This window comes from Globicephala melas, chromosome 15 (genome assembly GCF_963455315.2).
Source record: "Globicephala melas chromosome 15, mGloMel1.2, whole genome shotgun sequence".
Taxonomy (NCBI): Eukaryota; Metazoa; Chordata; class Mammalia; order Artiodactyla; family Delphinidae; genus Globicephala; species Globicephala melas.
In genome coordinates, this window is record NC_083328.1 from 1,950,060 (window position 1) to 1,962,170 (window position 12,111).

The window sequence follows — 12,111 nt, forward strand, 5'->3', positions numbered from 1 at the left end:
AAAATAATGTGACGTATCTTGTCTATTTGGAGGCATATATGCCCTACAACTGGCCAATTCCCCTCCTTGGTAGATGTCCTGGAGGCCCCTGAACACGTGCACCTGGGGGCGCACGGGAGAGAGCGCAGTGAATTTGTCTGTAATAGCAAAACATGGAAAACGATTCCAAAGTATACGCACGAGAGAACGGATGCACGCGAGTACGTCCACACAACAGGGTAGCAGACAGCAGCGAACATGAAAGGACCACAGCCACATGCACTGCATGAATAAATTTCAAAATACTGGGTGAAAACTGCAAGTCACGGAAGAATACATACAGGATGAAACCATTTATGTAAAGTTTGAAAACAGGGAAAACTCAAGACTTTTTTAAAAATAAATACATAGTATGGCAACACCATAAAGAAAGGCAAGGGGCCGGTGACTTAAAACTTGGGAACCCGTTTCTCAGGGGCAAAGGGATGTGAAGGTCAGTGTGATTCCTGGACACCCCCCAGGGGGTGTATTTATATCAGCCAGGCACATCTATTCTAGTTATAGGAGAAATATGATACTCATCTTCATATGCAGTCAATGTTGAAGGATACTTAGGAAAAAACCAGAATGCAAATAGGCTAAACACCCCAAATTTTCTGTTTAAAGACTCATATCCTAAATGAAGCTAAGTGACAAAGATGACGAGGCTGTGTGAAACTTTCAGACCTTAAAATAAAAGGAAAGAATCCTAAGGGGACAACTTGGAAGGGTTCAGGTTAGCTTCCCAGGCATAGATCTGAAAACATTCATGATTTGCCAGGCAGGACCCATACTTCACAGCTGGAAAGTTCTCTTAAGGACACATTCATTTCCTACTATGAACAAGATCTAGAAAATGTGAGTTCCTTGAGTTACACCAATCTTGACTATTTTAAGAATCCTTCATATTCCTTGGACAGAAACATTTATCTAGTCTGAGTTAATTAATTTTGTTCCTCTCAAACCATTTAGATAGCTTAATTAGCCTCTGTTATGTGTTTCTGTTCTTAAATATCAGGGTTTAGAGCAATCTACAGCTTGCCCGTACTTTCACAGTTTTTAAAGGAAATTCTACCAAAGGTCAAGAACACAGTCGTGTAGTCCAGACAGAGGGCTCACTCACCAGCTGAAACTCGCTCCTCCGGCTGAAAGCTTCCCTGATGCCAGAATCCCTCCAGAGCGCGCTCAGAGCAGGTACGTACAGCTGAAAGGTGGCAGGCTCCACGGGCAGCCCCGCTTTGTTCTCAAAGGCCATGAGGAACATCCCGTGCTTCTCATTTTCGGAATACTGCCAAGGAATACCAAGCTTGTCTCGTGCATCAACCAGAACCCTTGAGCCCTAGGAAAGAAAAGAAATCAAAGGATTTCATTGTGCTGCAAAGGCGAACTCACAACAGAGAACCTCGATGTGGGCATTAATCGTCATACAGCAGAAAACTCACAAGCTGCAACCAGGACTTGTCTCTTGGTTTGTTTTGTCCTGGCATGAATGTCTTGCTCCCAGGAATGTAACTGTATTAAGACAGATGGACACACAGATCACATCACAGGCCTGCCCTTTGCTGTCACTCGTTTGAAAAGGTCCCGGAAGGCAGAAAATTGAATGGGGAAGAAGCGGCAACAAACTCAGCAAAGTGACATTTGCAAATGAAGCGTGAACCACGCCAGTGAAAGAGACAGTGTTTTAAGACAACTACAACTGTAGTACTACAGCTGTCATCATCACTGAAGTCTGGCAGCTCCTCAACACCAGAGGATACACTGCTCATCCCAACTTAAAAGGAGTGGGGAACGTAAACACACAGGCAGTCATGAGATGGAAACAGACCGAAATGGACACAAGTCAAGAGGCCCGCCCACTGAAAACAGGAGCTGGGGGATCACATTCTAGATTTGCGATGATGAGAAACTATTTTTCATTGATTTGCTTATTTCCTCACTGTTAAAAATAAAGTTAGGATTTTCTGCCTTTTCCTTACCTCACTGACAGGGTCAAGGGGACAGAGAAACAGCCTGAACTAAAATAGTATTAGGGAAAGTGGCCAAATTGTGGAAAATACTGTCGTGGTGAAAACTGCCTCCCTGGGCAGGAAGGAAGTAGGTCTATTCCATCTTTCTCAGGTGAGTACTTCAAAGTTAGCAACACAGCATCTGAGGAAGTTTCTAAGTTCTCCGGACTGGAGCCCCTGAACACTCCCTGGCAGCATCAGTACTGGATGAGCCAGAGCAAAAGGGCCCCTCCCTACCTGGAAAGGCCTTGACTGGCTCCGAGTGGCTGGGGGCCTGGGGCGATGGACAGCAGTGCCCTGTCCCCTAGCGCAGAGGGCGGCAGGACACCACTGCCCAGCTGGTACTCGCTGTTTTCAAAACAAAGAACAGCCTTTTGGAGTATAAGTCACGTAACATACAATCGCCCACTGACAGTGTGCAGCTCGACGGTTTACCCCAAACCAGGGCAAAGGAGACGAGTCCGTGCTGCCTGCCTCTGCTGTAGCACCTGCCTTGAACCACCAAGGTGAGTGGGAATGGTGACCAGAAGCTAGCTACAGTCTCCCCTCCAGACCCAGGGACCTGGACTGCCTGGTTAGAGATGTTCCTGTGAGCTCCCTCCTCAGGGTCCATATGCCCATCTGCCACTGGTGGCCATGGCCTGTCCTTCTGATCCACAAACTTGTTTAATGCTTCCCTGGGGCGAAGCCCTGAGATAGGCACTGTGGGAAAAGAAAATGCTTATGAAGCAATGTCCGAGCGCTGTACGCTCAGAATCTGGCTAGGGAGACAGATATGTGGGTTAAAAAAATTAACACCCATTGGGCTTCCCTGGTGGCGCAGTGGTTAAGAGTCCGCCTGCAGATGCAGGGGACACGGTTTTGTGCCCCGGTCCGGAATAGCCCACATGCCGCGGAGCGGCTGTGCCCGTGAGCCATGGTCGCTGAGCCTGCGCGTCCGGAGCCTGTGCTCCGCAACGGGAGAGGCCACAACAGTGAGAGGCCCACGTACCGCAAAAAATAAATAAATAAATTAAAAAATCAACACCCACTAATAATAAAAACTCCCAGAAAACTAGGAATAGAGAACTTCTTTAACTTCATAAAGAACATGGGCAAAAACTCTCAGCTAACATCAAAATCAATGGTGAAAGACTGAATGCTTCCCTCTAAGAATGAGAACAAGACAAGGATGCCCACTTTTATCACTGCTATTCTGCATGGTTCTAGCCAGTGTGGTAAGGTGAAGGAAAGAAATATAAGGTACATGGATTAGAGAGAAAATAAATAAAACTAAGCCTATTTACAGATGAAATGATGGTCTACGTAGAAAATCCAAAGGAATATACCAAAGAAACGCCTAGAATTCAAGTTAATTCAGCAAGGATATAGGATATAAAAATCAACCTACAAAAGTCACCTGGCTTTCTATATACTAGCAATTAACATATGAAAATTGAAATTTAAAATGCAATACTATTAATAATCACACAAAAATGAAACACTTAGGTATAAATCTAACAAAACATGTACAGGATGTGTATGCTGAAAACTATAAAATGTGTTGATGAAAGAAATGTGTTGATGAAAGAATTCAAAGATCTAATAAATGGAGGGACATACCATGTTCATGGATTGGAAGCGTCAACATAATAATGATGTCAATTCCCTCCAAATTGATATACAGGCCTAACAATTTCTATAAAATCCCAGCAAAATCTTTTATGGATATAGATATAGATATAACTATTCTAAAATTTATATGGAAAGGCACTGGATTAACTAAAACAATTGTGAAAAAGAAAAATTAAGGGGGAGGAATCCAATTTCCAGATTTATTACATAGCTACAGTGAGCAAGACTATGAAGTATTGGTGAAGGACTAGACACATAGATCAATGGAACATAACAGAAAACCCAGAGATGGTCCCACATAAGTATGGTCAATTGATTGTTTTGAAGACCCAAAAGCAATTAAATAAAGAGTAGCCTTTTCAATAAATGATGTTGGAGGAACTGGATGTCCATAAGCAAAGGAAAAGAAAAAAACCAAAACCTTGGCCTAAACCTCACACCTTATACAAAACTGACTCAAAACGTAAAACTACAGCATAGGAGGAAAACTTCAGGACCTACAACTTGGCGAACGGTCCTTAGACATGACACAAAATGCATGGTTCATAAAAGAAAAATATCGATAAACTGGACTACATCAAAATTAAAGCTTTTGCTTTGCAAAAGACTCTCTTAATAAAATGAAAAAACAAGCTAGTGACTGGTAGAAAATATCTGCCAACCACATATCTGACAAAGGACTCATATTTAGAATATACAAAGAATGCTCAAAACTCAATAGTTAAACAAACAATCCAGTTGGAAAGTGGACAAAGGCATGAAGAGTTGTTTCACCAGAGAGCACACACACAGCAAGTAAGCAGATGAAAAACAGGATGTCCAAGTTCACCGGCCATCGGGGAAAAGCACACTAAGACTGCGATGAGACATCACTACACGTCTATTAAAACAGCTAAAACAAAAAGCAGTGACAACAAGTGCAGAGATCTGTGATCTCTAACACACTGCTGGTGCACATGTAAAATGGGACAACCACTCTAGAAAATCGTTTTTCAGTTTCTTAAAAAAATTCAACATACGCTTAACATACAACCCAGCAACCTCACTCCTGGGCATTTATCCCAGAGGAATGAAAATTTATGTCCACACAAAAACCTGTGCAGGAATGTTCACAGCAGCTTTATTCACAATGGCCACAAACGAGAAACAACCCAGATGTACTTCAATAAAACAAATGGTTCGACTGTGGTACCTCTGTACCATGGAACACTATTCAGCAATGAAAAGGAACGAACTACTAAAGCACACAACTTAGATGGCTCTCAAAGGTCACATACTATGTGATTCCATTTATATAATATTCTTGAAGTGAAAAAATCACAGGGATGGAAAACAAAATTAGTGGCTGCTAGGGATTAGGGCTGGTAGAGGAAAGAGGGTGAGTGTGACTAGAGAGGGGAGGGGGATCTCTGTGGTGACGGGGCAGTTCTGTATCTTGATAAGCAGCGCTGGTTACACAAAACTACGCAGGTGATAGTTAGTCTCAGAATCCCACACATACATTGTACCAATGTCAGTCTCCTGGTATTGATATTGCACTATAGATACATAAAATGTAACCACTAGGGGAAATTTCCTGTGAACCTATAATTATTTCAAAATAAAAGTAAAAAAAAAGTTAACTAGCAATTACAGCGATATATGTTCCAATGACATGGTGTGGAAAGGGAAGATTACTAGAGGCCAAAGGAAGAGAGACTGGTAGGAAGAGGTGAGGCTCAGAAAACCCTAAGTGCCGAATAATTTCAACAAGTGGCAACAGTGCATCAGAACCGACTCAGAAGGGAAATAGGACTCAAATCAATCCTCAGCTCTCCTTCCTCCCTGTCCCCTCCTCCACCCATTCCTGCACTCTCTCTGGCGACATCACCCCGACTCCCCCACCGCCCCAGAGGACAATAGTTAAAATGTTCCAGAACCATGGAGACAAAGATGCTTCACATTCTCCACATTACCCGCAACAGCAAGCATCCGAGCACAGAGAAAGGAGAAGCGATTTCTCTGGTGAGCTTCTAGGCAAAGGGTCACAGCACCTTTGTGTGAATCACAGGAAGGTTCCCGCAGGCTCGGCAAGGAGCTGGGTCAGGACTTCAGCCCCACCTGCCCCCGAGTCAGGCAGCCAACACACCTACCATTCATGATGGCTCTGCCCGCACGACTCAAATGCAGCACCTCCGACTTGACACAAGAGCTATCTTTCCAGTGCTCTGTTTATGAGTTAAAAAGTTTACTTCCCAAGGAGCACACACAGCCTCACTCATGGGTTAAAGCGAGTCTCTACTCCCTCGGGAATTGATGTTGGAGGCAAAGGCAGGGAACCAAACAGGCCTTTAGAAGCCTGAGCCGTCGTTTACCAAGACTGCTTTCAATGCTGCACAGACCAGGCCTGCCCTAATTACTGGGGTGAACATAGGTTTGGCTTAAAAAAGCCCGGTGTATCCAAAAGCAGCCTGTGTTCCCACTGCACACTGCCACCCAGGCAAGCTGGAACTGGTCCAGATTAACTTCACCCAAACACGAAGAAAAGGCTCCTTATTTCTCCTTTTTAGAAATTCAGGGAAATTGGCAAAACTGCTGACCAACTTTGAATTCTACCAGTGAGCTATAGTCCATTTTCTATATCTTACTCACTTCATTTGGAGGGAAAGGGCATCAAGAAAAAAAGATCTCTCTTTTGCCCTTATTTTAAATTATTCTAGCCAAAAACTACTCTCTGTTAACTTTGTTCTGAATCTCAAAGCTGAGCTCTACGGAACTTTTCTACTCTGGGACATCTGCTTAAAATCTGAGTCCGCTTTTTCCTCCTTTTCAGCGGGAGCTTAAGGTCTTTGGAAATGTTACATTCACTGTATTTTGCAGAAATGATAGTTATATATATCCCCATCATGATATAGAGTTGCTAAGTCTTAAAAAATACTAAAACAGCAGGCATAACAGAATAATAAAACATCTTGCCCCATCCTTTTTCAATAAAACCAACTTCCTAAAACACAAAGGCCAGGACAATTCTAAAATCCATATATACTCACAAAAGAAAAAACTAAGGCAGAAAACAATTTACTGAAGTCTCAGTAATGGCTATTTAAAAAGCCCTTCTTTCAGTAACAGTGTTACTGAAGTATTAATTTTTTCAATAACCATGCACTTTTATTCAGTTGCCCAAATATAAACAGTTAAAAGTATTAAGCAGATTGATGACTTCATCTCAATACTATGTAACACTTTAGACTGTTCAAAGAACACATTTTTTTGAATTTTATTTATTTTTTTATACAGTAGGTTCTTATTAGGTATCTATTTTATACATATTAGTGTATATATGTTAATCCCAATCTCCCAATTCATCCCACCACCTCCACCCCACCGCCACTTTCCCCTCTTGGTGTCCATACATATGTTCTCTACATCTGTGTCTCTATTTCTGCCCTGCAAACTGGTTCATCTATACTATTTTTCTAGGTTCTACATATATGCGTTAATATACGATATTTGTTTTTCTCCTTCTGACTTACTTCACTCTGTATGACAGTCTCCAGATGCATCCACGTCTCTACAAATGACCCAACTTCGTTCCTTTTTATGGCTGAGTAATATTCCATTGTATATATGTACCACATCTTCTTAATCCATTCATCTATTGATGGGCATTTAGGTTGCTGCCATGACCTGGCTATTGTAAATAGTGCTGCAATGAACATTGGGGTGCACGTGTCTTTTTGAATTACGGTTTTCTCTGGGTATATGCCCAGTAGTGGGATTGCTGGGTCATATGGTAATTCTATGTTTAGTTTTTTAAGGAACGTCCATACTGTTCTCCATGGTGGCTGTATCAATTTACATTCCCACCAACAGCGCAAGAGGGTTCCCTTATCTCCACACCCTCTCCAGCATTTGTTGTTTGTAGATTTTCTGATGATGCCCATTCTAACTGGTGTGAGGTGATACCTCATTGTAGTTTTGATTTGCATTTCTCTAATAATTAGTGATGTTGAGCAGCTTTTCATGTGCTTCTAGGCCATCTGTATGTCTTCTTCGGAGAAATGTCGATTTAGGTCTTCTGCCCATTTTTTGATTGGGTTGTTTGTTTTTTCAATATTGAGCTGCATGAGCTGTTTATTTTGCAGATTAATCCTTTGTCCATTGATTTGTTTGCAAATACTTCCTCCCATTCTGAGGGTTGTCCTTTCGTCTTGTTTGTAGTTTCCTTTGCTTTGCAAAAACTTTTAAGTTTCATTAGGTCCCATTTATTTTTGTTTTTATTTCCATTACTCTAGGAGGTGGATCAAAAAAGATCTTGCTGTGGTTTATGTCAAAGAGTGTTCTTCCTATGTTTTCCTCTAAGATTTTATAGTGTCTGGTCTTACATTTAGGTCTCTAATCCATTTTGAGTTTATTTTTGTGTATGGTGTTAGGGAGTGTTCTAATTTCATTCTTTTACATGTAGCTGTCCAGTTTTCCCAGCACCACTTATTGAAGAGACCGTCTTTTCTCCATTGTATATCCTTGCCTCCTCTGTCATAGATTAGTTGACCATAGGTGCGTGGGTATATCTCTGGGCTTTCTATCCTGTTCCATTGATCTATATTTCTGTTTTTGTGCCAGTACCATACTGTCTTGATTACTGTAGGTTTGTAATATAGTCTGAAGTCAGGGAGTCTGATTCCTCCAGCTCCATTTTTCTCCCCTCAAGACTGCTTTGGCTATTCGGGGTCTTTTGTGTCTCCATACAAATTTTAAGATTTTTTTGTTCTAATCCTGTAAAAAATGCCACTGGTAATTTGATAGGGATTGCACTGAATCTGTAGATTGCTTTGGGTAGTATAGACATTTTCACAATATTGATTATTCCAATCCAAGAACATGGTATATCTCTCCATCTGTTTGTGTCATCTTTGATTTCTTTCATCAGTGTCTTATAGTTTTATGAGTACAAGTCTTTTACCTCCTTAGCTAGGTTTATTCCTAGGTATTTTATTCTTTTTGTTGCAGTGGTGAATGGGATTGTTTCCTTAACTTCTCTTTCTGATCTTTCGTTGTTAGTGTATAGGATGCAAGAGATTTCTGTGCATTAATTTTGTATCCTGCAACTTTACCAAATTCATTGATTAGATCTAGTAGTTTTCTGGTGGCATCTTTAGGATTCTTTACGTATAGTATCATGTCATCTGCAAACAGTGACATTTTTACTTCTTCTTTTCCAATTTGTATTCCTTTTATTTCTTTTTCTTCTCTGATTGCTGTGGCTAGGACTTCCAAAACTACGTTGAATAATAGTGGCGAGAGTGGACATCCTTGTCTTGTTCCTGATCTTAGAGGAAATGCTTTCAGTTTTTCACCATTGAGAATGATGTTTGCTGTGGGTTTGTCGTATGTGGCCTTTATTATGTTGAGGTAGGTTCCCTCTATGCCCACTTTCTGGAGAGTTTTTATCATAAATAGGTGTTGAATTTTGTCAAAATCTGTTTCTGCATCTATTGAGATGATCATATGGTTTTTATTCTTCAATTTGTTAATATGGTGTATCACATTGATTGATTCACGTATATATAGTAAGAATCCTTGCATCCCTGGGATAAATCCCACTTCATCATGGTGTATGATCTTTTTAATGTGTTGGTGGATTCTGTTTGCTAGTATTTTGTTGAGGATTTTTGCATCTATATTCATCAGTGATATTGGTCTGTATTTTTCATTTTTTGTAGTATCTTTGTCTGGTTTTGGTATCAGGGCAATAGTGATCTCACAGAATGAGTTTGGGAGTGTTCCTTCCTCTGCAATTTTTTGGAAGAGTGAGAAGCATGGGTGTTAGCTCTTCTCTAAATGTTTGATAGAATTCACTTGTGAAGCCATCTGGTCCTGGACTTCTGTTTGTTGGCAGTTTTTTTTTTTTTTTTGCAGTACACGGGCCTCTCACTGTCGTGGCCTCTCCTGTTGCAGAGCACAGGCTCCGGACGCGCAGGCTCAGCGGCCATGGCTCATGGGCCCAGCCGCTCCATGCCATGTGGGATCTTCCTGGGCCAGGGCACGAACCTGCGTCCCCCGCATCGGCAAGTGGACTCTCAACCACTGTGCCACCAGGGAAGCCCTGTTGGAAGATTTTTAATCACCGTTTCAATTTTATTATTTGTGATTGGTCTGTTCATATTTTCTATTTCTTCGTGGTTCAGTCTTGGAAGGTTATACCTTTCTAAGAACTTGTCCGTTTCTTCCAGGTTGTCCATTTTATTGACATATAGTTGCTTGTAGTAATCTCTCATGATGCTTTGTATTTCTGCGGTGTCCGTTGTAACTTCTCCTTTTTCATTTCTAATTTTATTGATTTGAGTCCTCTCCCTCTTTTTCTTTTTTTTTTTTTTTTGCGGTACACGGGCCTCTCACCGCTGTGGCCTCTCCCATTGCAGAGAACAGGCTCTGGATGCGCAGGCCCAGCAGCCACGGGTCATGGGCCCAGCCGCTCCGCGGCATGTTGGATCTTCCTGTACCGGGGCACAAACCCGTATCCCCTGCATCGGCAGGCGGACTCTCAACCACTGCACCACCAGGGAAGCCCCTCCCTCTTTTTCTTGATGAGTCTGGCTACATGTTTATCAATTTTGTTTATCTTCTCAAAGAACCAGCTTTTAGTTTTATTGATCTTTGCTATTGTTTTCTTTGTTTCTCTTTCATCTATTTCTGCTCTGATCTTTATTATTTCTTTTCTTCTACTAACTTTAGGGTTTTTTTGTTCTTCTTTCTCTAGTTTCTTTAGGTGTAAGGTTAGATTATTTGAGATTTTTCTTGTTTCTTGAGGTAGGCTTGTATTGCTGTAAACTTCCCTCTTAGAACTGCTTTTGCTGCATCCCATAGGTTTTGGATCGTCGTGTTTTCATTGTCATTTGTCTCAGGTAATTTTTGATTTCCTCTTTGATTTATTTAGTGATCTCTTGGTTATTTAGTAACACATTGTTTAGTCTCCATGTGTTTGTGTTTTTTACGGTTTTTTCCCTGTAATTGATTTCTAATCTCATAGCATTGTGGTTGGAAGAGATGCTTGATATGATTTCAATTTTCTTAAATTTACCAAGGCCTGATTTGTGACCAAAGATGTGATCTATCCTGGAGAATGTTCCATGTGCACTTGAGATGAAAGTGTAATCTGCTGTTTTGGGATGGAATGTCCTATAAGTATCAATTAAATCCATCTGGTCTGTTGTGTCGTTTAAAGCTTGTGTTTCCTTATTAATTTTCTGTCTGGATGATCTGTCCATTAGTGTAAGTGAGGTGCTAAAGTCCCCCACTATTATTGTGTTACTGTCGATTTCCTCTTTCATAGCTGTTAGCAGTTGCCTTATGTGTTGATGTGCTCCTATGTTGAGTGCATATATGTTTATAATTGTTATATCTTCTTCTTGGATTGATCCCTTGATCATTATGCAGTGTCCTTCCTTGTCTCTTGTAACATTCTTTATTTTAAAGTCTATTTTATCTGATATGAGTATTGCTACTCCAGCTTCCTTTTGATTTCCGTGTGCATGGAGTATTTTTTTCCATCCCCTCACTTTCAGTCTGTATGTGTCCCTAGGTCTGAAGTGGGTCTCTTGTAGACAGCATATGGGTCTTGTTTTTGTATCCATTCAGCAAGCCTGTGTCTTTTGGTTGGAGCATTTAATCCATTCACGTTTAAGGTAATTATTAATATTTATGTTCCTATTACCATTTTCTTAATTGTTATGTGTTTGTTTTTGTAGGTCCTTTTCTCCTCTTGTGTTTCCCACTTAGAGAAGTTCCTTTAGCATTTATTGTAGAGCTGGTTTGGTGATGCTGAATTCTCTTAGCTTTTGCTTGTCTGTAAATCTTTTGATTTCTCCGTCGAATCTGGATGAGATCCTTGCTGGCTAGAGTAATCTTGGTTGTACGTTCTTCTCTTGCATCACTTTAAATATATCGTGCCAGTCCCTTCTGGCTTGTAGTTTCTGCAGAGAAATCTGCTATTAACCTTATGGGAGTTCCCTTGTATGTTGTCATTTTTCCCTTGTCGCTTTCAATAATTTTTCTTTGTCTTTCATTTTTGTCAATTTGATTACTATGTGTCTCCGCGTGTTTCTCCTTGGGTTTCTCCTGTCTGGGACTCTTTGTGCTTCCTGGACTTGGGTGGCTATTTGGTTTCCCATGTTAGGGAAGTTTTCGACTATAATCTCTTCAAATATTTTCTCAGGTCCTTTCTCTCTTCTCCTCTGGGACTTCTATAATGCGAATGCTGTTGTGTTTAATGTTGTCCCGAAGGTCTCTTAAGCCGTCTTCATTTTTTTTCATTCTTTTTCTTTATTGTGTTCCGTGGCAGTGAATTCCACCATTCTGTCTTCCAGGACACTTATCTGTTCTTCTGCCTCAGTTATTCTGCTACTGATTCCTTCTAGTGTTTTTTTGTGTTTTTTTTGCGGTACGCAGGCCTCTCACTATTGTGTCCTCTCTCGTTGTGGAGCACAGGCTC

General features: G+C 41.0%; 1 protein-coding gene across 1 annotated transcript in view; it reads right to left on the reverse strand.

The window, feature by feature from the left end:
* GNA12 (G protein subunit alpha 12) overlaps positions 1 to 12,111 on the reverse strand; it is a 110,995-nt gene that overhangs the window by 58,835 nt on the left and 40,049 nt on the right. The window contains exon 2 of the mRNA XM_030846591.3: positions 1,142 to 1,357. Coding sequence (XP_030702451.1) covers positions 1,142 to 1,357 — 216 coding nt within the window. The remainder of the gene's footprint in view (positions 1 to 1,141; positions 1,358 to 12,111) is intronic.